The sequence below is a fragment of the Octopus bimaculoides genome, chromosome 3 (assembly GCF_046866305.1).
Source record: "Octopus bimaculoides isolate indiv1 chromosome 3, ASM4686630v1, whole genome shotgun sequence".
In the NCBI taxonomy this organism is placed as follows: domain Eukaryota; kingdom Metazoa; phylum Mollusca; class Cephalopoda; order Octopoda; family Octopodidae; genus Octopus; species Octopus bimaculoides.
The window spans coordinates 10818762-10846714 of NC_142930.1; the positions used below are offsets into that span (position 1 = coordinate 10818762).

The 27953-nt window shown below is 36.1% G+C and overlaps 2 protein-coding genes across 3 annotated transcripts; one reads left to right on the forward strand and one right to left on the reverse strand.

The window, feature by feature from the left end:
* Positions 1–11970, reverse strand: LOC106883946 (armadillo repeat-containing protein 10). Of its 2 annotated transcripts, none has more exons than XM_014935100.3 (5): positions 11832–11970; positions 8581–9218; positions 8110–8274; positions 2227–2475; positions 1–1279 (listed from the first exon to the last, which is right to left on the reverse strand). In XM_014935100.3, exons 1-5 carry the CDS (start codon positions 11953–11955, stop codon positions 992–994), a joined length of 1464 nt encoding a protein of 487 aa, XP_014790586.2. In that variant the 5' UTR covers positions 11956–11970; the 3' UTR covers positions 1–991. The 2 variants fall into 2 exon arrangements, with proteins under 2 accessions (XP_014790586.2, XP_014790587.2); XM_014935101.3 differs by lacking the exon at positions 11832–11970 and adding an exon at positions 10706–10952.
* Positions 11150–24597, forward strand: LOC106883947 (small ribosomal subunit protein mS25). Its single transcript, XM_014935102.3, has 4 exons — positions 11150–12349; positions 15564–15670; positions 17324–17411; positions 24269–24597. The coding sequence occupies exons 1-4, from the start codon at positions 12213–12215 to the stop codon at positions 24462–24464; spliced, it is 528 nt and encodes a 175-aa protein (XP_014790588.1). The 5' UTR covers positions 11150–12212; the 3' UTR covers positions 24465–24597.
* Positions 24598–27953: the final 3356 nt, after the last annotated feature.

Consider the following 27953-nt stretch of genomic DNA (forward strand, 5'->3'; position numbering starts at 1 on the left):
TTTGTGTTCAAAATATTTTATTCCATTTAATTTACAATTAAAGATTTTATAACAGTCAATTGTTATTTTTAGTTTCCAAAGTTTGAGCTCTAGAGATTTTAGTACAGAAATATTTCATTGACGGATTTAAAAACAATTTTCTTTCTTAAATTAAAAGATAAAACCTTTTCAATTAGTTACACTTATTTCATGTTTAAACAGTTGGCAAATATCATTAGCTGTATAAAAAGAAAGCAATGATTATCATATATATATGTGTGTGTGTTTATGTGCTTAAATGTATGTGTATATGTGTGTATATATGTATATATAATCTAAACACTAATTAAAAATTCTTTTATGGTAATTGACAAACTCAGCCAAAATTTCAGGAGAAGAAATAGTTCCTCCTTATGAGCTAAAAAATATATAATGTTTCAACTATTGCTAACTATTTACAAGGCACACATATATTTCACAATGCCACTTTTTTAGCTCTTTTTGAATTTACTGGATCTATGCTAACAACTGTAACACACATGGTGTTCTTTATATTGCTGTCTTTAATCTCACTGTGTATCACTACCATGATTCCATTCTTTCAAGCTCTTGAGAATTATTTTCTTTGCTTGAAAACATTTAATACATTATGGGACAAGGAAATAAACATAAAAATAATATATCTCTAATATTCATTGTCAGTAAATACATATTGTTGCTTTTGAAACTGAATTATGTTTTCTTTTTCACAAGTAATGCTATATACCAAAAAAATCATGATTCTTTTAGTTTAAACACTTTAAACAAATTTTTATAGCACTGTTAAACTAGAACTGTGTTAAACATTTGATTTACTTCCATTAACATTTTTAGTTTCAACAAAAGTAATATTTAAATATATGCTTTCATTAAAAAACATAAGATTTGCAGGCCACAGCACGTCTTTAAAACACTTTAGTCAAGAGATTTTAAAAATTTCTGTTGCAGTAACATAATTTTCTGCATAATGATATTATTTAAGTAATCCACTGTATATGCGTGCAGCTTGATAACGTATGTCTTCATTCTTGTGTTTACTTAACAAGAAAACTTTGCTTTTAAGATCTCTTATCATATGGACACCATACAAAGCTGTATACATTGTTTCAGGAGAAGCTGCTTTGTCTGTGTAAGGTAGAGACGATTGTGTTATTTTGTGCTCTTTAACTGTGTGAACGATATTAGCAAGTAAAGTTGTCCATCGTAGCACAAGTGCCTCTTCAACATCTCGATGTAATAGAGCCAGTGTAGATTGTGGGGCCTAAAAATATATCATTAAATGAAAGTTAAAAACAATATTGTTATGTTTTGTGTTAACTGAAATGCATATGCTTTAATTGAATCAGGTAAAATATAAACATACAAGGCCAATAAATCATATAAAAACTACAAATGTTTTGTCTGATAAATTTGTGACATCTTCCAGAAACTATAAAGAAGAGAGAAACATGAATAGTATAAGTGAGAGAATTTAGATGCTAAAAAACGATTCTGTAAAGATACTAGGAGATATTTATTTAGAAAGAAATAGATTAAACTTTGTTTTCATAATCAAGATAACAGTAAAGGGTAAAAGCCTATTTTTATATTTAAAAAACTTTGGATTCTTAGATGTCTGCTAAACTGATTCTATTCCAAATCATTCAAATTCTAGTTTTTGTTTGTTTCTCAACCTTTCCTATGAAGAATAGCTCTGCCAATTTTATGTTGGTAACTCTCAGTTGGAAATGTGCTTTGCTTGTGACTCGTTACTGATATCATTGCTTAACTGTTATTGTGGTTGGTATGACAAATTTGAAAAATTGCAGTCAGATACATCAACAGATATTTAATCTTAACTGAATAAGGTCAATTGATGTAAAATAACATACCTTAATTAAATGAAAACCTGAAGGGAAAACTAACAATAAGATAATTTTTTTGCTTTCTTTCAATCTAAAGAATGTTAGTTAAAACAAATTTAATACAAACAGTTTCATGTATCAAAAAAAAATTTGGTTTCAGAATCAATTCCTCTACAAATTTTGCATTTTTTCAGTTTCATAACACATGGGGAAAACTTACCTACCTCCACTAATTGGACAGTGTCAACCTGTTACTGCAATTCCTGAAAATCATCATCCAAAAAAAAAACAGAAGATGCTGTTGTGCATCTTTTACTTTTCAGCAAATTTAGAATTTAGAGATAAATCTATTTTGTATACATACCTTAGCTGCCAGTAAATGACGAACCATTTCAGAGCTACAGGAAAGATTCACTAGTACTTTCAATGCTTGCAGTTTGATAGATATATTGTCACCATCTATTAATTGATAGAGATTTTCAACTAATTGTGTATAGTGACCATGATGTTTCTCTGTAGTAGATAAGTTGGTAAGGGCTCTTAATGTAGCTAGCAATGCACTTTCTTTGATATGGTCACCAAGTATGAGATCTACCAATAAAGGCACCGAATCCTGTAAATTGCAATATTTTTATTAGAAATATATAAATATAAATGTTTAAAATAAAATCCTAAAACTGCAGAAGTTTATAACTTAGCATAAAATTTTCATATAGTTGTATAATATTAAAATAAAAATTTCACACAGCTAAGAAAAGAAAAAATGTACTAAAGTATCAATGTTGCTATTTTAGCAAAACTTTTACAAGATTACATTTAAATTAGCAGCTTCTGATTTCTTTTAGTAAATATTTGATTCCTCATTTCTGAGTCATTTGGGATCATTGTAATGAATACATCTGAGGCAGCTAAGGAAGTCTCTACAAGCAGTTACATCACAAGTAGAAGATGCAGTTACTTTATAAAATGTATGTACATAAGTCATAGCCCACCAGACATCAGAGCTCTAGCACAAATCTTTCTCCTTTATTACAGAATCTACTATTGTCATGTATAGCAAAACTTAGAGATAGATTAAAAGTATTTGCATCCTTTCATTGGGAATTAGAACACTGTTTCTGAACTGTGGTTGGAATGAACGTCTCTCACAAGAAAATCTAGATATTTAGGAAAGAGGATCAGAAATGTATAATTTCACTTGTTGCCTGTAAGTGACAATGAACCATAGGTTGGTATATTGGGTTTCTCTTTCTGGTCAAATATCTGATCTACTCCTAGACTGTTTGAACCTCTGCAGGTTGCTGCTTGGGAAAGAAAACATTTAATTCATAAAGCATTTCAAAAGGTTGAAGCTGTATGGCAAAAGAATTTTTAGTACAAGAGGTAAGGTGGATCTGAGAGTGAACAATAAGGATGATGAGAGGAGAAGCAGACACATTGAATGGGTTCTGAGGATAAAAAAAATCTATTGTCATGGCAACCGAAGAAACATAGAAAGATACAATGTAACAATGCGAGAGTGACTGTAGTGAATTGTTGAGCAAAGTGTTGCATATCAGTTGGGTGACTTTTATTTAAATGCAATTCAGAATGTCATTGTATGAGTACTTCTTATATATCTAGAACAGTGTAGCTGTTGTAGAATATATCAGCAATACTCTAATCTGGTGAACAGGAACAAACAAATTCACACTGCATAACATTAAACAATACCAATATACTACTGACTAAAAAGCAAATTCCAGGCTATAACATACAGCAAAAATAACATATCTCTCTGTGCTAGCAGGAGTTTATTGGGTCTTCCAAATAGCATATTGGTTTTTTGTTATTTCATCCATAGGCATCACCATCCTGAAATCTGAGTGCACTACTTTTTTTCCATCTCCTCCTTCCATGACTGATGTTAGTTATCTTTCCTACAGATGCAGAACGATACTTTTAATGCTAAGTCACTCTCTCAACTAACTTGTGTTCAACTTTTTTATGCAGGTTAACATTATACATGCAACAGATCAAGCTCATTCATTTATTTCTCTAGTCTCAAGAAGTTCCCTATATTCAATGCTTACTTCACACAACTCTGTAGCAAGCACATTTTGTGCACATGCATCATACAGTTTGTCTTCTGTATGAAAAGAGAAACAAATCTCTGAAGTTCTTCAATAGTTGACTGTCGATTCATAGTGACTAATTACATTTCAGTAATTACATCACTTGCAATTTCATTACCTGCTACTTTCATTGCAAGATAATTATACTGAATGCTAATGTCTGTAAATTTGTTGTCATATCAAATACAACATTGGTAAATTCCTCCTCATACTTTTTATCTGCAGAATAAAGATATCACCAAGTATTATTTAAAGCCTTTAATCACATAGTAAATACATCGCATTTCATTATGAAAGAGCAAAGAAATTAAGAAAAATAAGAATCCTTCTGATGTTCTGAAAATCTTACCAATACAGCAGATGCAAATTTCATTATTTTCATTATTTCCATCGCTGAAATTTCACATCTCTCTCTCTCTCTCATAGACACACACTCACACACAAAGAAAGAAAAAGTGTAGCAAGAATTCAATGTATTAAAGAATACTAAAACATGAAATATTGGATGATTCAAGAGGCACAAATCAAAATGTTTCTCTCTTTATCCAATTTAAAATAGCATGATTATATTTTTAGAAGTCATTCTATGCTCCGTTGGATGTGTAATGTCAATGTGAATACCCGTCAGAGTGTAAGTATCTTGAGAGAAAAGCTGAACATTAGAAGCATCAGTTGTGGTGTGCAAGAGAGACGATTGCGCTGGTATGGACATGTGGTGAGAATGGATGAAGATAGCTGCGTGAAAAAGTGCCACACCCTAACTGTTGAAGGAACCCGTGGAAGAGGTAGGCCCAGGAAGACCTGGGCTGAGGTGGTGAGGCAAGACCTTCGTACATTGGGCCTCACCGAGGCGATGACTACTGACCGAGACCTTTGGAAATGTGCTGTGCGTGAGAAGACCCGGCAAGCCAAGTAAGATCGTTGCCAGTGCCCCTGGACTGGCTCTTGTGCGGGTGGCACATAAGATGCACCATTTTGAGCGTGGCTGTTGCCAGTACCGCCTGACTGGCCTCCGTAGGATTTTCGAGCGAGATCGTTGCCAGTGCCCCTGGACTGGCTTGTGCGGGTGGCACATAAAAGACACCATTTCGAGCGTGGCCGTTACCAGTATCGCCTGACTGGCCTTCGTGCAGGTGACACGTAAAAGCACCTACTACACTCTCTGAGTGGTTGGCGTTAGGAAGGGCATCCAGCTGTAGAAACTCTGCCAAATTTAGATTGGAGCCTGGTGTTGCCATCCGGTTTCACCAGTCCTCAGTCAAGTCGTCCAACCCATGCTAGCATGGAAAGCGGACGTTAAACGATGCTGATGATGATGATGATGATGATGATTCTGATTCAGTTCTTTTTAATGTACATTTTGAGTAAATTTGAAATTAATATCAAATTTTGGGGCCTTAGAATATCATTTTCATTGGTAATGAAATGTGACACATATTCTCTGAGAATAAAAATGTTAATAATGATTAGCAATATATTTTCTCTGCAGATAAAAATCATGATGGTAAATTTACTGATAATGTATTGGTTTGTGATGTAATTACCTTGCAATAAAATTACAGGTGATGTATTTATCATGAGGTAATTACTTGCAAAATCTCCAATAATGAATTTACTGGACATATTTCAATATGTTTACTCTAGTTCTGATGACTAGTTCTGTAGTTCGCCAACAGAAGGCAGCACAAGGTTGCATGCACAGTGAGAGCTAGCAGTGACCTTCATGGGGCAGTGTACCAAGTGACATCACTGTGTTTACTTCACAAATTGTGAAATTTGTGTTTTTGGAATCATGTGAATGCTATAGTCTGCGATTTTTGTCATGGACAGGAAGTTGGAACAAAGAGCCATAAAATTTTGTGTTAAACTTGGTAAGTCTGCTACAGAGACATCGAGCATGCTTCAGCAAGCCTACAGCGATGAGGCAATGTGTTGCACACAATATTTCAAGTGGTTATGGGTGCTTCAAAACTTGAAGAACATCCCTAGAAGATGATGAGCGATCTGAAAGATCTACCACGAACATCACCCCCAGAAAAGTGGAGAAAATGCATCAGCTTGTGCATGAGGATCATTGGAGGACAATCAATGACATTAATGATGTTGGTGTATCATGTGGGTCTGTGCAGATAATCCTAACGTTTGAATTGAACATGCTGTGTCTGCCAAGTTTGTCCCCCAACTGCTGACCACTGAGTAGAAAGAACATTGTATTGAAGTCTGTTTAAGATATCTGTCAGTGTGCCATTGCTGATCCATCCTTCATGTTGAGGATTATTACAGGTGATGAGAGTTGGGTCTACAGGTCTGACCCTGAAACAAAGCAGTAGTCGTCACAATGGAAGAGGCCTTCATCTCCACAACTGAAGAAGGCATGACAGAGCTGCAGCTCAATCAAGAGTGTGCTCATAGTTTTTACGACATTCACGGTATAGTGCATCAAGAATTAGCACCTGTGGATTTCCATCTCTTCCCCAAGATGAAAATACAGCTCAAGGGTCACCGTTTTAACACCGTTGTCGAGATCCAGAGTGAATCGCTTACAGAAAATTACTTCCAGGCCAGATCCCAAAAGTGGCAAGAAAATTGGGACCAGTGTATTGCTGTGCAAGACGACTATTTTGAAGATGATGTTAAAACTTACATAAATAAGTTATTTTTTATTAAACATAACCAGTCTAGGAATTTTTTGATACCACCTTGTACTGCTAGAGTAACTAAACTACATTATTTTAAAAACCGTCTCCTATCTGAAAGAAAATCACATAAAACATATTTCTGTATTGAAATAGCTGAAATATTCTAGGTTAAAAATTTGTGTTAGGGTGTTAATATTTTTTTTTGTATCCAAATATGCTGAAACTACAACACACTGAGTGAGTTCACTTGCCTGCCTCTGTCGTGGGTACCACCAAGCCTTCACTTATACAATAATAGATTAGATGGAAAAACAGTCATACTGTATCTTTGTTGCCACATTACAGTTATTTCCTCAAAGCATGAAACCTAAAGAAAAGAAGGGCTAAACATTGTCACACATAAATAAATACATCACCATGATCAATGCCATTGTAGTCATCATTGCTGCAGCTCTCATCACCATAATTTTTAACACCTCTTTTCACATTTAGCATGTGTTAGACAAATTTGTAACTCTGTATCTTTTCATGTACTGTTTGATTACTTCTTTGGCTGTCAGTAGATTCCATCATCAACAATGGCACTTTTTTTTACCTAGCATGTAACATCCATTTCCTTATGCCCATCTTATCCTGGTTGGCTTTCCTGCACAAACCGAAAAATATTTTTGATAGCTAGTCATTTTCTCAAATTGTTCTTTCTAGTAATTTTACATAGCTTATCTTATGAACCTTACTCAACAGTCCAACCATTGCATTTAATTCACATATTTTACCTCTATAATCTAATCTCATACTATCTGAAGCAGGGAAATATAAAGTTGTAGTTTTTACGACGATTTTTTTTCAAGGACATTAGTGAAGTGAAAGGGTTCCAGATAAAGACTGGGTTAAAACTGCATTGCCAAGTTGATTCCCTAGAAATTTACTTCATGCTTTATGATGCTCACTACTGCTTTAACGGTATTCGGCTATAGTGCATCACATTAGTCTGCTTTGAATTTTATTATAATTCCATTCACATCAAGGATGTTCTTATAGGAACATTAAACCAACTCTTGTACTTATACCAATTTAAGTTATTGACCCCTGGAATGATGAAAGGCAATTTTCATCTCTGAGATTTGAAGTCAGAATGTAAAGGGCAGTAACTAGATTCTGCATTCATTTTTCTCTTAAATGTTCAAAAGATTCTGCTAATACCACTGATGATATTAAATCTGAAATGTATATTTTACAGCATTCTTAATATTTTTTTTTAGAAGTACAGGAGTACATTTTTAAAAGAATATTCATCCGTTTCCAAGGTTATATGCATTTAATACAAAATAAATTTAACTAAAAAATTATTGTGCAGAAAAAATATAAATTAAATTTTTGTTAATTTAAGTTAAAGATAATTCTTGAGAAATGTGAACAATAATGTCTTTCAATTGTTATTGTGCTAAAACAATAGAAAGAGATTTTGCATATTCAAAAAACGACTTTACATACCTTTAACATAATTTGATTGTTTTCATTGACAGACATATTTGAAATTGCATTAGCAACTGATGCAATAAAAACTGGTGAAATATTTTGTCCAACTTTTAAAGATGTGACACAGGAACTTAGCAAAACATTAAGCTTTTCTATACAACCCAACTCACGTAGTGAATTCTGGTAAAAAGAAAAAAAAAGGAAAATATTCAATAAAGTGAATTTCCAGTACCTTCATAAAATTATTATTTCTATTAAAGAATGTTTATTTGCAAGTATTTGCACTTATTTTCCACATATACTTTTTCATGTTAGCATGAGAGGGATAGAGTTCACATCATTAGTTGCAGCTCTAAGCTGAAACTATAAAAAAAATAATTAAAAAAAAAAAATTTTTTTTAAATTAAAGAAATTTTTGTTACTATAGGATTCATTTCAAACAACTAACTATTCAATTAGCTATCAGGAAATTTTTGTGCATCTTACCTGATGATCTGTAAATGCAGCACATTTAACAATCCCAATTATCGCTGCTTCTTGAATTTCAACATTTTTTGAAAGTAAAAGTGAAACTAGAATTTTCAGTTCATCGGTTCCTATGGTATCAGTATTATTGATTGCTGAATCCAAAGCATTTGTAATATCTTCTTGTGAAGAAACATGTGTACTTTCTTCTTCATTTTCAGATACATTTGAAATATGATTAATTTTATCTGATTTTTCACTTCTCTTTATCCTATTTAAATTTTCAGCTGGATGAACAAATTCAAATGTTGGTTTGAAATCATTGGGACTAGTAGCTAAATCAAAGAAATCAAATGATGAATCAGAATTGATATCATGTTCCACAGTTTTAAGAGTTTCTTCGGTGTCATCATACTGACAACTGACTACTGAATTTTCAACATCTTGTGACTGCTGACTGAAGGTACAGCTTGGAGCAGAAGTTTCAAATTCGTTTGCAGCAGCAGATTGTAATGTTACTGATGTTTCTTTGATATTTATGGCTTCTAGCAGTTGCTTTTCAGAATTTGCATCTCCTAGACTATTTGAGTCTAGACCTTCCCTTAATCCTTCTTTTTGTATTTTGCATTCTTTTTCAGTTGTTTCCTTTTCTTCATTAGCTTCCAAAGAAAAAAAAAAAAAGGGTGGAGAAAAAAGACAATAATTGGGAGATGAATATCATAAAGAAACAATCAATTAAATATGTAAAAGGTATACAATAAAAGTAGAAGTAACAATCCAAAATACGGGTAGAGTAATACAAAATAATTGTTGCTTAAGTATAAATATTCAACTGAAATCAATATAAATAACACACAGGCTTAGACAACAAAATCTTAATGTTTTGCATTGAAGAAATGGTTGAGGGCCACTTGTTGCTAGCTAGTTCCCTTTCTACTCTGTTGTGTTGTCTATGTCTACCTGATATATGCTTCTCCGATTTTTCATTTTAATTAAACTCTCCATTTGTTGTTGATAGCTCTCATCAGTTCCCACCTAATCAGTATGTTAATCTGATCCTTGAAATCTTTCAGTGCTGGGAAGGATGTGTTCATCTTCCAGTAACCTACATCTTTTCTAAGTTGACTGTAAATGTTACAAATTTGTGGTCTGAATAGCCAGCTATCTGAAACTATGTGCACCTTATTACTATGCCTGTCTGCTAACCTGATAATGACCCAACCTAATTATGACTTGAATGCCACTGTGTGACCACGTCCATATTGTGCATTGGGGAAAATGAAGCAAAAAGCTGTCAGACCATTGGAAATGCCTGAGAAAGTTTATGAGACTTTTGCCCTCCTACTCTCCAATCAGATACTCCCATGTAATCTTTGGATGCATCCAAGATCCTATTTCAACTGTCCATGCACATTAATGAGTAAGATGTTTCCAGGAAAGTCTCTGAATGTCTAAAGAAATCCAGCGGTCCAGCTCCTGTCAGAGGATAGACAGCCACTGTCTGAAGACTATTGTTGCTTTCATTGTTGTTCATGTGTAAGACCACCAACTTACTGATTGGATCTAGGAAAATTGTACTCATTTTACACCCAGACCTCTCAGAAACAGCACTACCAGGCCATGTGATCCAGGCCAACTAAAGGAGCATAAACCTTGTAGCCACTTAGAAGGGGAGCAAACAATTGTGTTTTAGAAATTCTAGTCTTGATAATGGCTACTGCATTCAGATGTAGTGACCTGGGATTGTTGAGTAGGTGTCCCTGCTTTCATGTTACCCCAGGCCATGAGCATTTATGCAACACCCTATTCTTTGTATTGCCATTCCAAGAGGAAGAGGAGAAATAAAAAATTTTAAAAAAAGGCGGTCACTTGGCTTGGTCTTTTTCCATGGCCTTTGTATGAACTTTCTAACATCCTTCTGCCTAATAAGCTTTTAAATTCTTCTGTATCATGTGATAAATGTTTTCTCAAAATACAGTACATCGTTGGAGTAGTTCTAACAAGAACCCTTCCTTGTTGAGTCTTGGAAATGGTGAGTGCGTCAAGTCCCTTGTGCATTATTAAACTTATGTCGATTTTAGAGTCTATAAAATTCATCAATTCCATTTTTGCTTCCTTCAGAGAATTGTGTAGTTAAGTGGCTCACCCATGCGTGGTTACTGTATTTGTTCCAGCAAGCATGGTTGTTATTTCGTCTTGGTTGCTTTCGTTTGTTTTTTTCTCCTTTTGCAGCTGAATTTGATGTATCTTTTGCTGCTGCAAAGAATGCTGTTGCTTTTGCTCTTGATGCAATTCTTGACCTGTTGCCCGGGTTAAGTGACTGGCCGCACCATTTTCTGAATTGTTAAGCTTGATGCTCACAAACTTTTGAGATTTGGGAGTCAAGTCAGTATGTTTATCAGCACACCCTCTTTTTCTTTCTTTTTGTTTCTGAGGGTCGCTCGACTATCACCCATTCGAGGGCTTTTGTGTCATCTGTGGCCACACCCATATACGACTGTTCGAATAATAACTTATTATTATTGAAGGAAAGTGCAACGGTATGCAAAATCAGTAGAGCATTGATATTTAAATCCCACCGGAAGTGAATTTGCCTTTCATCTTTTCGGTGACGATAACACATGTACCAGTCAAATTCTAAGGTAGAATTAATAGACTACATCGCCCCATCCAATTTAGAAATTATCTAAGAAATTATCATTATTGTTGAAGGGAGAAATGGCAAAAGTACAGAGCGAGACTTAATAATTTGCTTTATTTAGTTAAGGTTATTTAGAATACGTTCAAATTCTGATGAGGTCGACTTTGTTTTTTTATCCTTCAGAAGGGTAGATAAAATAATCGCTAGTCAAATATTAAAATCGATCCAGTCATCCCCAACCCCAAATTTTTTGCCTGGCGTCAGTGTTAGAAATCCTAACGATAATTTAAGTTGGTGGGACGACAGACTAATTTTGTGAGTCTAGACTGTAAGCTAAAATCCCCACATGTTTCGACTTCGTGTTACATCCTCGTTGAATCAATGGAAAACAAGTACCAGGCATGTACTGTGTCTATTTAGTTAAAGAAAGTGTGGTCTTATACCAACATGAGAAATTATTGTAATTCAGATACGCTGAAAATTCAAATTTTCGTTATTAATTGATGATTGCCAATCCAGTAATTAAAATAAATAAAATTAGGAAATAGTTTGATGTAATGTAAACTTTTCGTTAACATTTTTACAGTAAGCGAGTAAAAGAGTTTAACATATATGTATTAAAATTACTTACCTAATTTAGTTTTGTTTTTGAAATATTTTTTACTGAAAATAAATCCGAGAAAAAATAAACCCCCAGCCAGTGCTGCAATCAGCACTATTCGACCTTGATGTGACAGCGGTGCCGCAGTCGCCATTCTTTCGTCTGCTTTGTATGAATCTATTATTTTACGACATTCGCCGTAATTTAAAATTAAAGTGATTAAAAAAAAGATATAACTTCAAGTATAATTTGTGGTTTTATAAATTCATATAACACTTTTTTTTGATTATTTATTATTCTATCATTTAATAAGTCCTTTCAAATTTTGCAACAGTTACCTATTTTTGATAACATGTAGTTTCAAGTAAATTCGGAGATATTTCCTCGCGTCAGAAATAACATCTTAGAAACATGCCTTTTATGAAAGGTCGTGCTCCTATTCGTAGGACTTTACAATATCTTAAAAATGGGTCACTTGTTTTTAAGAAAAATGTTCAAGTAATGATAATCAACTATAACACTGGACATCTAGCAAGTAAAGGAGCTTAGTAAGTGTTTTGTTGTTGCGTTTAAATCAATGACAACTAATTTCTTTTTTATTGAAACCATTTATTTTCGCACAATCTCTACTCCATACACTTGTATTTATGACCATCTTTCGATTCTAGTAAAATTATTGGCTTAGCTTTAATGTATCTTTTTTTTTTCTTCTGAGAAAGGTAGATCTTTGAGTTTGTTAAAAAACAATTTAGTTGATATACCACGAGGAAAATATCTAAGAGGTCACAGGGTTAAACTCAGTGGAACATCGAAGCTTAGAGATGTAACAAAAGTAATAAATTCTTAATATTAGACGAAAATATTTTTGAAGATAAATTCTGGTATAAGTTTACATTTAATGACCCCGATCTTGTTCCATACACACAAGATTGACTAAGTATTGAAAAACACAAAACGAAACATTTTTATTCCGAAAACGTACAACTCTTGTAAGTGTGCAGATAGTACCTGTCAGTCGGTCATGTTCTGCGTTTATTATCAGGTCTGGAAAGTGCTCTCGGTTTGAGTTTTAAGGACCTTCAATTTCTCCGTTTTGAATGTACCGTAAAATCGCCCTTTTTGATTTATCACCAAAAGATTTCTAAAGAATATCTTCAGCTTTGTTGTATATTGAGACGTTCATTACGCCAATAAAAAAAAAAAAACACCTACACTGGTTCAATTTTACCTCTTTGTTGTTAGTTAATTGATTAGTTATCTAATTAAACAATTAATTAATCTGCTTTCAGGTCTGCTTCAAATCTCTAAGATCTGGAGGAGAGGACACGTTATTGATTTGAACTTTGACAAACAACTGGTTGATTGTATAACCAATAGATTAAACAAACTATTGATTAGTTGGTTGGTTAGATAATTAACCTTCTGGCTAACCAAAAAGAAGTGAAATTGACTAGTGCATGTGTTTGTTATTGTTGGCATAATGACCCTCACAAGATACATCAAGATTTGTTTTAACACACGAGTTCACATCATGAATCTTGCAAACGAAATTTTGAACTTTCATGTTGGTAATACTCTGATTCCAGACATATTTATTCCACGATGTTTAGTGACAGTATACCCCCCACCGGCTTACACATTATCTTTACTTCATCATCATTGGGATTTATGTGGAGGATATGGTTGAACACTCTTTGCTGGGTGGAAAAATTGTGGGAATGGATTCAGCTGTTGAATCAGTATTATTATATGACAGTGAAACACAGACACTGACAAAAAAATTATCGAACAGGTTAGATGGCTGCTACACAAGGATGCTACAAACGGCCCTAAATGTGAAATGGTAGTAACATATGAGAAACAAATGCCTTTATGGAAACCTGCCAAAAGTTCAAGAAGATCAGGCCAAAACAGCTGCGACTAGCTGGTCAGTGTGTGTGCTACCCCGGACTGCAAACATTTGAATTAGTCTTGTGGAATGTACTTCATGGTGATGTAAGAAGAGAAAAACCTTGTCACACTTACATTGATAACTTGATTGCAGACACTAGCTTGGAATGTATCCAGGACCTCAAAGCAATGATATTGGACCAAGAGGTGTGACAAGTGGACTTGGGTTGGAACTCAGCCATAAGAAGATGAAGGTTATAACACAAAGTGCAACTGAAAAACCTCCCATATTTTATGTGGCCATTGGTGTGGCACCAGTGCAGTTTGGCAGGGACTAATGGTATTTTTAGGTAGCAAATGTTTTACTTTTATTTTTTCTTAGTTACCATCATGGTTTGGACCAGTGCACAATGTGCCTTTGGCTGTGCGTGAGAAGACCCGGCAAGCCAAGTAAGATCGTTGCCAGTGCCCCTGGACTGGCTCTTGTGCGGGTGGCACATAAGATGCACCATTTTGAGCGTGGCTGTTGCCAGTACCGCCTGACTGGCCTCCGTAGGATTTTCGAGCGAGATCGTTGCCAGTGCCCCTGGACTGGCTTGTGCGGGTGGCACATAAAAGACACCATTTCGAGCGTGGCCGTTGCCAGTATTGCCTGACTGGCCTTCATGCAGGTGACACGTAAAAGCACCTACTACACTCTCTGAGTGGTTGGCGTTAGGAAGGGCATCCAGCTGTAGAAACTCTGCCAAATTTAGATTGGAGCTTGGTGTTGCCATCCGGTTTCACCAGTCCTCAGTCAAGTCGTCCAACCCATGCTAGCATGGAAAGCGGACGTTAAACGATGATGATGATGATGAAACAGATTTTTTTCCGTTGTACCCTGTAAATGGACATAACTTTGAAGATGCAAAGCTTTGTATGAACTTTGGATAGTTGCCTGGAAATGCTTTATTGTTAGTACTGGTGTCAGTATTAAATGTAGAAATTTCAATACTTGTTTTGTTTAGGATTTGTAGCTCTTAGAATTTTGTAGTAGGGCTTGTCAGCATACATGTTTACACAATATAATGTTGTATGAATTTGACATACTAATATAGGTGGTGGTTATCACATTAACAACTAGATGAATGGAAAGCTGGATAGATGGATGAGAGAAGTCATTGTTTTCAAGTAATGCTTATTGTTAGATGTTGTACTGGGCAGGACATCTGATGAGGAACTATTGAGGTGAAAGAAAGTTCTTTTTTAGGCAAGAGTGTGGTTGACAGTTTCTATAGTTAGGTGTAGAAGAAAGAGAGAATTCTTAAGCTAGTAGAATGTGGATCATTTGTGTTACTACAGACTCTTCATATTTGGTGGGTCTAGCTGTCGACATCTGACACTGAGTGGAGCTCAACATGACATGAATGCATGGCTGCATTCTGTTTTTTGTTCTGTCTACCTGACTGACCTTTCTGTCCTGATCCTAGATTTAGTCTGACTCTTAACTGGTTTGAAAGCAACAATTTTGATTTGTTAGTTTTCTGGGGGTTTTTTAAATTATTTTTTATTTTTTATGTTGATGTCATTCAGTGAGTTTGCTGTATAGTTGTTGTGTGTGCTATTGGTCAGGCTTTTTTTTTTTCATGATGTCATCACTCAGTTTGAAAGATCTGGCTTTTGGTTATGAAAATTTCCCTAATTGGAAAAAAAAAGTCTCAGTTCAAATTGACACAAAGACCAACTACACACACATATATAAGTATTATAGATAATTTTGTTAACATATATTGTTAAATGTCAAATATATAGAAAACTATAATGAAATCCCTAATGATCTTTCTTATTAAATAGTTTTTAATGACTTTATTAATTTTTCCTTTTTATTCAAAGCAACTTTCAATTTTGGCACATTCCACAAATACAGTATAAAAATCCTAACCTACAAGTACTCACTATGAAGAATATGACACCAACACCTTTTATACAGTTCATTTTAGGTAAGATATATTCTATATTTGGCTCATTTCATAAAAAAGATTTGTGATTTTTTTTTTTTAGACACTGGATGCTTAAACTGATGCTTAAACTGATGTAAGTTGATAGCTTATGGAAGGATATGAAGAGAAAAGGAGTTCTAAATGCTGACATTGTGGGGAGGAAGGATTGGGTGTAGAGATTTGTGCACGGCTGGATGGTGGGGTGGATGCTGGACACAATACAGGTGATGAGTGGGGGAGAAATTGAACAGAGGTGGCATGAAACCAGTCAGCTCCTAAGGGCATAGGTCATTTGAATTGCAGTAGAAAAGGAAAGGGAGGAGAAAGTATTCTTGTGGACTAGAGACTGTAGTGTGTCTGTGACTTTATACCAATCACTCAATTAGCCTGCTTCTTGGTTGTGTTCTAAGATATCTGTTCGTCTACAGCATTCAAGATCTAAGAGCAATACTCTTGTGGGCTTTGTAGTGTGTTAGTGGGAGTTGAACCCTGAAGAGAAGAGCCAAGGCAACTAATAATATAGTTTTTATTTATATAGATTCTACTCTATGACTCACATAAATCACTCACTTTAAAAAAGGTTGTCACATAAAACGAAATATATGCAGCCTTTGTGACCCAACTTACTTTCCAGTACATGGTGTATTAAACTGATTATATGAATCTAAATTTTCTTCATTAGCCATACCATAACCACTTAAGTGAGCTGTAGAAAACTCTCTCAAATATTGAACTTAAGTTTCTCCGTAGGAATGTCATCTCTTTCTCTTCAAATTTTGTTAATCACCATTAAATTAATTAGTATTGTGCAGCTTACATATTCCTCTACTGCACAAAATGCTTTCTAAAATGTATTTCTAACATGACCTAAATATTTAATAGCACTTATAGCAAAAAATCTTTAGCCTCTGAGCAGTTAACTCTCTAAAAGATTCAAATATGCTTAACATTCCATCTCTACTATGACAGTTTCATACTCTTCGAACTTCATAGAAATTAAATGTCAAATCACTAATTACCCCAACTTCTTTGCTTCTTGCAACCCCATATTTATCATTCTCTAAACTTTACACCAAGAATTAAATATATTTCTTCATCTGAATACCACCTTGTGGAACTTCTTTCTCTTTCTGTGTATCCTGAAACTTCCAGTATATTGTATTACTTACCCAATTTTAAAATTTCTTACACACCATCTATTCACATCACCTCCCAGCTTTGAGCAGTGCTGGGAGGTAAATAGCAAGTTCTGCATCTACTTCATAGTAGCAGGAGGTTATCTAACTGTAAAAACAGTTGCTCCAGCAGAAGTCATTCTGATCAGGTTTGCATGGAATAAGTTATTGTAAATCAGCCAGAAAACAGTTTTTTTGATCATACTAAACTTAAGGGAAAATTCAAGTGAATATATATTCCTATTAGATGGCCTAATTAATGGCTTATTAATAGCCTAACATCCAAGAATTGTATATATTTTCACAGCAATAGCTCTGGATAGATTATTTTGGGGATCAGACATCTTGATTTAAAAGGTGAGCAATACATCTGGCAATATCTTCAAAGTTAGTATAGAACTTTTTTTTTCCCCAAAGATCACAATATATTCATTCTATTCTAATTGTTTCTACTTAGCAATTCTTTTACTTTTTACAGATTCTGGTGAAAGAGTTATTGTGGATGTTTACAACAAAGAACAAGAAGAAATTCACGAGCACATTAAGAAAGTCTTTTGTAAAACCCCGTATGTTTTAATACTTCTTTTATTTAAAAGATTAAGGTTTATTTTTGCTTTTGAAGATTAGTCTAGGTTGAACATTAAATAATTTTTAATCTTTGTAGAAATTAAAGTGTATATTTGTATCACAACTTAGCCAAAGACCACATATCAGTCAAATGGAATGAGTGAATACAGTGCAGAACTTTGGGCAAATGTTTTCTACTATAGCCATGAGTTGACTGAAGCCTTGTAAATGGAGTTGATTGAGGAAAACTGAAATAAGCCTGTCATGTATAGATATGGTTGATCTATTTTATTATTGATCTACAGTTTTTCTGAGACAGTAACTTAACCACTTATGCTGTTCCAGAAGAAAGTTCCTAGCTCCAAGTACACTTACCTCTTCGCCATTCATGGACATGCCATCAAGGGGAGACAAGTCAATATGTTTGCAACATTTATAGAGCTGCCGGGGACGCCAGATGCTGATTAACCATATTGGCAGATATATAGCCATATAGTCAGGTCCGCCTGACTGGCTCCCGTGCTGGTAGCACATAAAAAGCACCATCCAAATGTGGCCGATGCCAGTACCCAATGACTGGCTCCCATGCCGGTGGCACATAAAAAGCACCATCTGAACGTGGCCAATGCCAGTACCCCCTGACTGGCCCCTGTTCCGGTGGCACATAAAAAGCACTATCTGAACATGATCGATGCCAGGCCTGCCTGACTGGCTCCTGTGCTGGTGGTATGTAAAAAGCACCCTCTATGCTCTCGGAGTGGTTGCTGTTAAGAAGGGTATCCAGCTGTAGAAACATTGCTAGATCAGATTGGAGCCTGGTGCAGCCATTGGCTCTCCAGACCTCAGTCAAACCGTCCAACCCATGCCAGCATGGAAAACGAACATTAAACGATGATGATGATGACTTATATCCAGGGCTGTGGAGTTGAAACAAAAGATTTCGACTTCAACTTCTCTACTATTGGCACCTCTGACTCCTTTTTATGTAATTAAGTGATTGTGGTCTACATATCCCATAAAGCATATGCATACGCTTGTACTTTGAGTAGGCCTACATGTTATAACTGGTTTATATTAAAAAATAAATGAGTCAGAATCCGTGTCGGTATACTTTTACTGACTCCAACTCCAGCTACCCTTTAATTGTTTCTGACTCCAACTCCATGACTCCGACTCCACAGCCTTGTATATATCTGCCTTAGGAGTCTTCCTTCAGGATTTTCTGTTGGGGCTTTCTCTCTCAGTCTTTTTTAAATTCTCAATAAATTACCCCACAAGACAACAGGGGTGCTAGTCCCTTCCCTCTTACCTTTCAAATTTGTATTGGTCTGGTGCAACAAATGCCACGAGAACAGTAGTTATCAGGATGCCGGAATTGGATGGAGTTACCTTCTCTTAGATGAATAGCTAAAGAACAGACTAGCCTCATTTGCCCTGGTCCTTTAGGGTGTCTGTGAATGACCTTCCAGAGGTAATTTTGGGACATGCTAAGAACCTGACAGGTGCTATATTTTGGATCAGAGTAAACCTGGGAAACAATAGTGGTTAAGAATTGGGCTCACACTCAAATCCCTGGAACCCCCAAACAAGGCCTGCGCTACTGGAAGCAGTTTAAAGTCTTACACAGGACTATATATATATATATATATATATATATATATATATATATATGTATATATATATATATATGTATATATATATATATATATATATATATATATGTATATATATATATATATATGTATATATATATATATATATATGTATATGTATGTATATATATATATATATATGTATTTATTTATTTATTTATTTATGTGTTTCAGCCAAGTGGCTGCGGTTATGCTGGTGCACCACCGTGATTTTCACATTCCTTGCATGGCTCTTCTCCCCCACCTGACATGGTCCAATCAAGAGTTTTGATGGCACATCTGGTGTATAAGAGAATTTGACACAGCTGCCCTAAACTGCGTCTCATTACGAGCCATTGGTTCGTCTGGTATCGTGGAGAGGAAAGCGTCAAGTTTTGTCTAGAAGACCTCCGCATCCATGTCTTGCATGTCTCTCAAATGTTTTGGCAGGGCATTGAAGAGCTGAGGTCCTCTGAAACCGAGGCTGCTGCAGTATCTCGTTCTTATGTGAGATGCAGTGGACGGTACCTTTGGCACCATGCAGTGGCGACCCGTGCGGGCATTCCTATAGTACTTGATACCAAAGTTTGGCACCAGTCCTTCCAGTATTTTCCATATGTATATTATTACATACCTCTCCCGCCTGCGCTCCAGGGAGTAGAGACCTAGTGCCTTCAGTCGCTCCCTGTAGTTCATCTGTTGGACTGTGGCGATCTTTTTTGTATAGTGCCGCTGAATTGCCTCGAGTTCTGCTGTCCGCTTAACACTGTGTGGTGACCACAACTGAGAGCAATAGTCTAGGCGGCTCAGAACAAATGTCTTCCATAGAATCAACATGACTTTTTGATCCCTTGTACGGAAAGTCCTCAGTATCCACCCCGCCAGTTGTCTGCACCTTGCTGTCAACTTGACAATGTGCATGTGAAATGATGCATCACTACACATGTTGATGCCCAGATCTCTCACTGTTTGTGGTTCTGGGATTGCAGTACCTCCAGGCCCTGTGTATGCCAGTTGGGAGGTACTTGTGGTCTTGTAGCGCAGTACTTGAAATTTTTTTGCATTGAACTGCATATTATTTTGCTCTGCCCACTCATATATTGCATTTAGGTCATTCTGCAGGCTTACAATATCATCAGGATTCTTTATTGCCTGAGATATCTTTGTGTCATCAGCATAGCTAGTGACAGTGGCTCTCCGAGTGACCGTGGGCATGTCCAGAAGGGCCACTATGAACAGTAGTGGCCCCAGAACAGTTCCCTGTGGAACACCGCTCAATATTTGTGTTTCCCTAGATAGTTCTCCATTGGCTGCAACTGTCTGACTTCTACCATTCAGGAAGTCATGCAGCCACTCTCCTAATTTACCAGCTATGCCAAGGTTTCGCAGCTTGTGACATATCAAGCCATGATCAACTTTGTCAAAGGCTTTTGCAAAGTCGAGATATATCACATCAACATTTGAATGGTCAAGTAGCTGCTTCAGGACCCAGTCATAATGCTGCAAGAGCTGCGTGAGGCAGCTTCTACCTGGACGGAAACCATGCTGGGTCTCATTCAGCAAGTCATTTTCTTCTAGGAACGCAATCAATCTCCTTCTGACAATTCGTTCCATGACTTTGCTAATATGTGAAGTCAGAGAGATGGGCCTGTAGTTTCCAGCCTCTGCTCTGCTTCCACCTTTATGGATAGGACATATGGTGCCTTCCTTCAGCTTTTTGGGAAGTTTACCATTTGCAAGGAAACTCTGGAAGAGTATCCGGAGTGGTCCTGCTAATTCTTGTTTACACGACTTTAAGAGGACAGCTGGGAAACCATCGGGGCCAGTTGCCGAATTTGAGCTCATTTCATTTATGGCAGCTATCACATCTTCCTCTTCGATGTCGATGTAGGTAATGGATGCAGTCCCCTTCTGCTGAGTGCTATTGTCAAAGAAATCAGCTGGGTTCTTTATCTGCATGTGACTCAGAGGAGAGGTGAAGACACTCTTGAATTGTGTACTGAGCACTTCACTTATCCATGTGGGATCTGCAGTCAGTCAGCCATTAGGCAGGAACAGGGGTCCTATCTTATACTGCACCGTAGCAGTCTCCTTTGCAAATCTATAGAAAGCCTTGGAGTTTGTTTTTATGCTTTCTACTGCTCTCTTTTCCTTCTCTGCTCTCTCCTTTTCATGGGAGAGTTTAATTTTGTTTTCTATTTCTAACAGTGTTAGTTTTAATTTAGCCCTTTTCCTATCCTCCAGTTCTCTATTTAACTGGTTTGAGACCTTTGTTCTGTGTCTCATAAGGATTTTCCTGTCTCTAGGAATTCTATTGGCATGTTTGCTGTTCTTTCTATATGGCACGTATTTGGTGCATATGTCTTGTATGGTTGACATAAAATGACTTAGTTTGAGGTCATTGTCTTGTATAGAAAGGCTGTCATGCCAGTTTTGATTTCGGATCTCTCTGCGAATTGACTTCCAGTCCGCCCCGTGGAAATTCAGGTTGGATATTGCTTGAGTCCTCCTGATGGAGTGGGTGTCAGTGGATTGTCTAGGACCATACATAGTTAATTCTATAATGTTATGATCTGAGAGAGATGTGGGCGTTATTTTCACATTATGGATTAGGCTCACATTGTTTGTGAAGCAGAGATCCAAAATATTGCTTCCCCTGGTTGGTTGGAGTATCACTTGTTCCATGAACAGCATGTTGGATAGTTCTAGCAATGATTTTGCCTGGCTTTGTTCATGCAGTGACATCCCAGAGAGGATGTGACCTTCAGGCCATTTAACATTTGGGAGGTTAAAGTCGCCTAGGAAAAGTATATTGATGTGTTGGTCCAGATTTGTCAGGACCTCTTCTATGCGTCTGAGGCTGTCCTCAAATTTACCTTCCTGCTTTGCGGTATTTGGTGGACGGTATGTTGAGCATACAACTACATCAATTTGTTTTATGTGTACTATTAAAGTATCACATACAGAGTTTGAGTGTGATAGTAGTAGTAGGGGTGTGACATCTTCTCGGATGTACATTGCAACTCCCCCATGACTTCTATCCCTTCTGTCTGTTCGGAGTACGGCATACTCTGGTATATTTATCTCCGCATCTGCTATATTAGGTGTTAGATGCGTTTCGGTAAGCACCATGCATATTGCTTGATTGCATGTTACTAGGTCTTTCAAGTATAGGAACTTGTCTTTGCCGCCTGTTCGTAATAGGCCCCGGATATTCAGTAGGAATATGGGCGTGATATCTGTGCAGGGGTTCCTGGTGTTAGCGGTGGCCATCCCTGATCCATCATCTGTGGTGGTCTTGGACAATGGTTCGTGTGGCGTTGACTCTGTACCCTCTGCATCCACGTTAACTGTTGTACCATTTTCTGGGCCACGCTTAAAAAAGCTTGCTGCTCAGCTACTGCAGTTCGTACAGCCTCTGCATACAGCCTTTTTTGGGGAGCAGAAGGAATATACGGGCTTCTCTCTTTGTGAGTCCTGTTGGTATTCGGTGGATTATGTGTACGTATATTTAAGCTTTCTGATCTCCCTTTTCTGCGCTCCCGCTTATTTTCTTGTAAGTGGTTATCTACCTTGTTTAGCTGGTGGTGTTTGGGATGGGCAAATTTGCAGTTTCGTCCCTTTTCCCCATGCCAGCAGGTACCATTTAGGTAGAATTTACATATATATATATATAGAATTTATATATATATATATATATATATATATGTATATATATATGTATATATATGTATATATATATGTATATATATGTATATATATATATGTATATATATATGTATATATATATGTATATATATATATGTATATATGTATATATATATGTATATATATATATATATATATATGTATATATATATGTATATATATATGTATATATATATGTATATATATATGTATATATATATGTATATATATATGTATATATATATGTATATATATATGTATATATATATATATATGTATATATATATATATATATATATATGTATATGTATATATGTATATGTATATATGTATATGTATATATGTATATGTATATATGTATATGTATATATATATATGTATATATATATATGTATATATATATACATATATATATACATATATATACATATATATATACATATATATACATATATATACATATATATATACATATATATATATATGAATGAAGCAGTGATGGAAAATATACAAACTTAAGACTATTTCAAATATTTTTGAGAGATATTTGAACATGTAAATGTTTTCCACTGCAGGTTGTCATGGAGAAAAAATTCTCCCTATAGACAAAAAGTTGTTAATAATCTTTACTGATTTACAGTAAAAGAAGCTTTTCTTCCTGGTCACCTCAGAGTTGCCTCAAGTGAGAATGTTTTTTTCTCTGTGACAAACTGCAGTGAAAATCCTATACAAGTTCAAATACCTCTCAAATATATTTGAACTAGTTCTAAGTTTGTATACTTTCCATCACTGCTTTGTGCATCTTTTCACATCATCATTATCATCATCGTTTAATGTCCACTTTCCATGCTAGCATGGGTTGGACGGTTTGACTGAGGACTGGCGAACCAGATGGCTGCACCAGTCTCCAATCTGATCTGGCAGAGTTTTTACAGCTGGATACCCTTTCTAATGCCAAACACTCCGAGAGTGTAGTGGGTGCTTTATCCAAACTCTTAAGAATCCCTCTCAACACCTGACTATGATGCTCCCCAACTACTTCTGTTCATGATCAGAGATGCACATATTGTCAGCCACTAAGGGACATGCTCAACTGGTTAAGGTCAAACAACTGACAAGCAAACCTGAGATACTGAGCAGAATATTTGCTGTAGCTCATCTTTTATACCAAGACAAAAAAAATGTACATGATAACACTTCCAATGAGTTAAGATCAGAAGCCATGAGAGCCAATGCCTGCTACTGCATCAGGGCATTATTATTATTGTTGTTGTTATCATTATTGTTATTAAGGCAGCGAGCTAGCAGAATCGCCAGCACGCCGGACAAAATACTCAGCGGCATTTTGCTTATCACCACGTTCTGAGTTCAAATTCCGCCGAGGCTGACCCTACCCGCCATCCCTTCAGGGGTCGACAAATCAAGCACCAGCCGCACACCGGGGCCGATCGATTTCAACCGGCTCCCTCCCCCATAGAGTTACATATTCATTGATTTATATAGAAGTCTTCATTTATTTCATTTTTTTTTTTTTATAGAAATCCCCTGTCTACAGCTGCCACAACCAAAGAAGCTAACGTACATCCTGCAAATTTTGGTCATGGTTGTTCTCGTTGGTGTATATGTGAAGTTCCTGGTCAAGTTCCTTGTTCTGGTTTTGTTACAACTCGTCCTGAAGTAATGGGTAAAAATACATGGCAAGTTCTTAAACAGAAAGAAAAAGAGGAAATGTAGAAAATTTGTTGTATGTTTTGAATATTTATATTTGCAAATATTTACCAGTTTTATAGATTTTTCTGAAAGATGAACTTCCAAATCCTGAGGGATTTTAATTTTAAAATCCTAAATAAAGTTTTGACACCAATCATTACTTCATTTATATTATTTTTGAAGAGTTTTGTTTACTTAATAAAAATTGTGTTCCATTATATTTTAAGAATAAGAGTAATGTTTTTGCAACAAAATAACTATATAGTATCCTATGCCAGATAGGTTATAGAGTCTTCAGTTATTTTGAAGGTGACTTATTTGGAAGTCAAAATCAAAGTAACACATAACAATGTTGTTTTCAATGATTGGCCTAATTTATTTCAGAATAAATTGTTTGTGAACCAACATACAATGATGCTGCCATGTTATACTCACAATATGGTGTGGTAGTCCATTTATAGTAGAACACTAGAGAGTTAAAACGACCCCTATTCCATCAAGAGATGAAGGTGGGCGAGAAGAAAAAGTTTTAATTGACTGGTTGCAAGTCACATGAGTGGTAAACATCAATTCATAGTCCCCATTTTGACAAAGAACAAAGACAACCCAATGAATTATTTTCTCTTTTTTACACAAATATCTATGAATTTTGATCCAACCCACTGCAGACCATGTATCTTCTCTGAGACATATCTGTCATTCATGATCTCTAACTCGGCTCTACTGTTTAAGATTGTATTTAAGTTTTTTACTGAAAAGTGGTGTTATGACTTTTAGTGTGGGTTGGTTTGTGATGGTGACTGGTTGAGTTGATAAATGAAAATATGTTTCTTATTTCTTTATTGCCCACAAGGGGCTAAACATAGAGGGGACAAACAAGGAAAGACAAAGGGATTAAGTCGATTAGATCGACCCCAGTGCGTAACTGGTACTTAATTTATATCGACTCCAAAAGGATGAAAGGCAAAGTCGACCTCGGCGGAATTTGAACTCAGAACGCAGTGGCAGACGAAATGCTGCTGAGCATTTTGCCCGGCGTGCTAACGTTTCTGTCAGCTCACCGCCTTTTTTGAAAATATGTTTCTTGGATTGCATGTAGAAGTAACTGAACAAGATCCATAAATATTTAACAAAACTTTATCACCCATAAAGACAAACTACATTGCCCTTTTACAGCAATAATTGCATACTGAGAGAGAGATACTGCCTGGAGTTTATGGCAAGCTTCTAATACGGCAACATGTTGCTTGCCAAACATAACTGGAAACAATTGTGCTATATTTGTGGTGATGGAGGTTTCTGTCATCTTTCTGTGTCATCTGACTGGTGAAAATGTGTGCTGCACAGTTTTATAGGAGACCAGAAGTCAAATTCTAGAATGTTCAAGAAAACTTGTCCACACCGTCACTTCATGTTGATTGGTTGGTTAATAGACTGATCATGTGAAACCATGGTGGTTTGCTTGTGATGAGAGTTTGTGTATTCAGGGAGTTGGTTTTGAATCACCACTACAGCAGTCCTTCCTAGCCCTTTACATCATCATCATCGTTTAACGTCCGCTTTCCATGCTAGCATGGGTTGGACGATTTGACTGAGGACTGGTGCAACCGGATGGCTACACCAGGCTCCAATCTAATTTGGCAGAGTTTCTACAGCTGGATGCCCTTCCTAACGCCAACCAATGTCAAAAAAGGCAAAATAGTAAAAAGTGCATTTACATAAAAAGTGAGAGAGAGAGAGAGAGACCAACACAAGTACAAAGAGGCAAAAAAAAAAGAAATACATGCATTAAATACTGAAAAATCGTTGAAAAAAATGTCCATGCAACAATGAAAACATCCTAGAAAATGCAAAGTTCTGTAGGAACTATAAAATGAAAACATTTTTTTTTTTTCGTGTTAATAAAAATATTTGTGAGTGTACCTAGCTAGCCAATGTACTTTTCTTCCACTTTTGGTTACTCTGTCAGTCTGAAGTGCACTATTGTTGGATAATGCATTTTTATGTGTGGATTGTTTGGGTACAGCAATACAGGAGTGTTGTAGTAGGGGAGTAGATTTGATGAAAGTCTGCTTAAGTTGATTGACATTGACCCCCTGACTGTTGAAAACCATATACTTTGGTTTATCTTTGAAAACACTGCGGGGGCCAGAATAAACTATCTGCTAGGGATGCTTAACTGCATCAGTGCATACAAATATGTGAGTTCAGGTATTGATATTGGATGCAACAAAAGTTATAATTGACTGTGGTTTTGTTATTAACAGAGGTAAGTCTGCCATGTAACTGCACAGCTGATGAACATAGTTGGTAGGTTCATGTTGAGTAGCTGTAGCTAATATCAATTGACCAGGCAGTGTAAGTGCAAACCCAACAGTAATTCTGCCAGTGAGTAACCTAGGTCTTCCTTACAGCAGTATGTAAAGCTAATAACACAATCAGTAGGGCTTCTAATCATCTATCTGAATTAGAATGTGCTTGTAAAGCTATTTTAAGCTGTTGATGGAAACATTCTACCATTCCATTAGACATGGTGGGGGACAAGCTGTAGTATGAATTTGACATACCTAGCAGGTAACCTTAACCCTAGCCCTAACGTTAATTAGCAAAAAGACTGAATTTGAACTGATGACTCCTGTCAGACATTGTTGTCATAGGTGTTCCAAATGAAATCCATTCAGCCATTAGGGCCTTTGCAACTGTAAAGGATGAAATATCTTTAATTGGTATGGCTTCAGGCCATTGAGAAAAAAACCAACTATACAGGTCAAAATATCCATTTTGTCCTGAAATTGTAGAAACGGACCAACAATATCTAAGTGGATATGCTTGAAACAAGTGTTAGGAGTAGCAAAAGTGTCTAATGGTATTTTGCTGTAGCACTTAACCTTGGTTCTTTGGCAGGATGTACAATGGCATACATAATTTTGAGTATCTTTCTACATACTTGGCCAAACAAAGCAATTCGAAATTAATTTCAAATACCTGGATGCAATAAATTATGGAGAGCAAAGATGGTTTGCTTATGATTCTCTGGGATGTACAGTCTAGACGATCCAGTAGAAACATCACACCATAAGTCAATAGTATTGGTAAGCTACTAAACATTGACATTGACATGGGATAAAGGGGCTGCAGCAGAATTATCAACACCCTTGATATAACAAATATCCACAGTAAACTGTGAAATATAAACAATGACTGGTGTAGCAGCATCATAGTCAACTGCTACAAAGGTAAAGGTGACACATTAGCTATGAATAATTACAGCGGTATCAAATTGTTGGATCAGGTGATGAAGTCACAGAGAGGGTCATAGCCTAACTAATTAGGGAGAGTTTAGATGAGATGTGGTTTGGGTTTGTGCCAGAGAAAAGTACCACTGGTGCTATATTTCTTGTAAGACAGCTGCTGGAGAAATACCTAGCTAAAGATAAACCTCTGTACTTGGCTTTTGTTTACATGGAGAAAGCCTTTGACAGGGTCTCCCGATCCCTTATCTGGTGGTTAATG

Coding starts and splice junctions, on each gene's coding strand:
- LOC106883946 (XM_014935100.3), bottom strand. CDS start 11,955: ATGGCGACTGCGGCACCGCTGTCACATCAAGGTCGAATAGTGCTGATT. Junction 9,219..11,831: donor CAAAAACAAAACTAAATTAG/GTAAGTAATTTT, acceptor TTTCTTTGGAAG/CTAATGAAGAAAAGGAAACA. Junction 2,476..8,109: donor ACAATCAAATTATGTTAAAG/GTATGTAAAGTC, acceptor TGCAATTTACAG/GATTCGGTGCCTTTATTGGT.
- LOC106883947 (XM_014935102.3), top strand. CDS start 12,213: ATGCCTTTTATGAAAGGTCGTGCTCCTATTCGTAGGACTTTACAATAT. Junction 12,350..15,563: donor CTAGCAAGTAAAGGAGCTTA/GTAAGTGTTTTG, acceptor TTTTATTCAAAG/CAACTTTCAATTTTGGCACA. Junction 17,412..24,268: donor AAAGTCTTTTGTAAAACCCC/GTATGTTTTAAT, acceptor TTTTTTTTATAG/AAATCCCCTGTCTACAGCTG.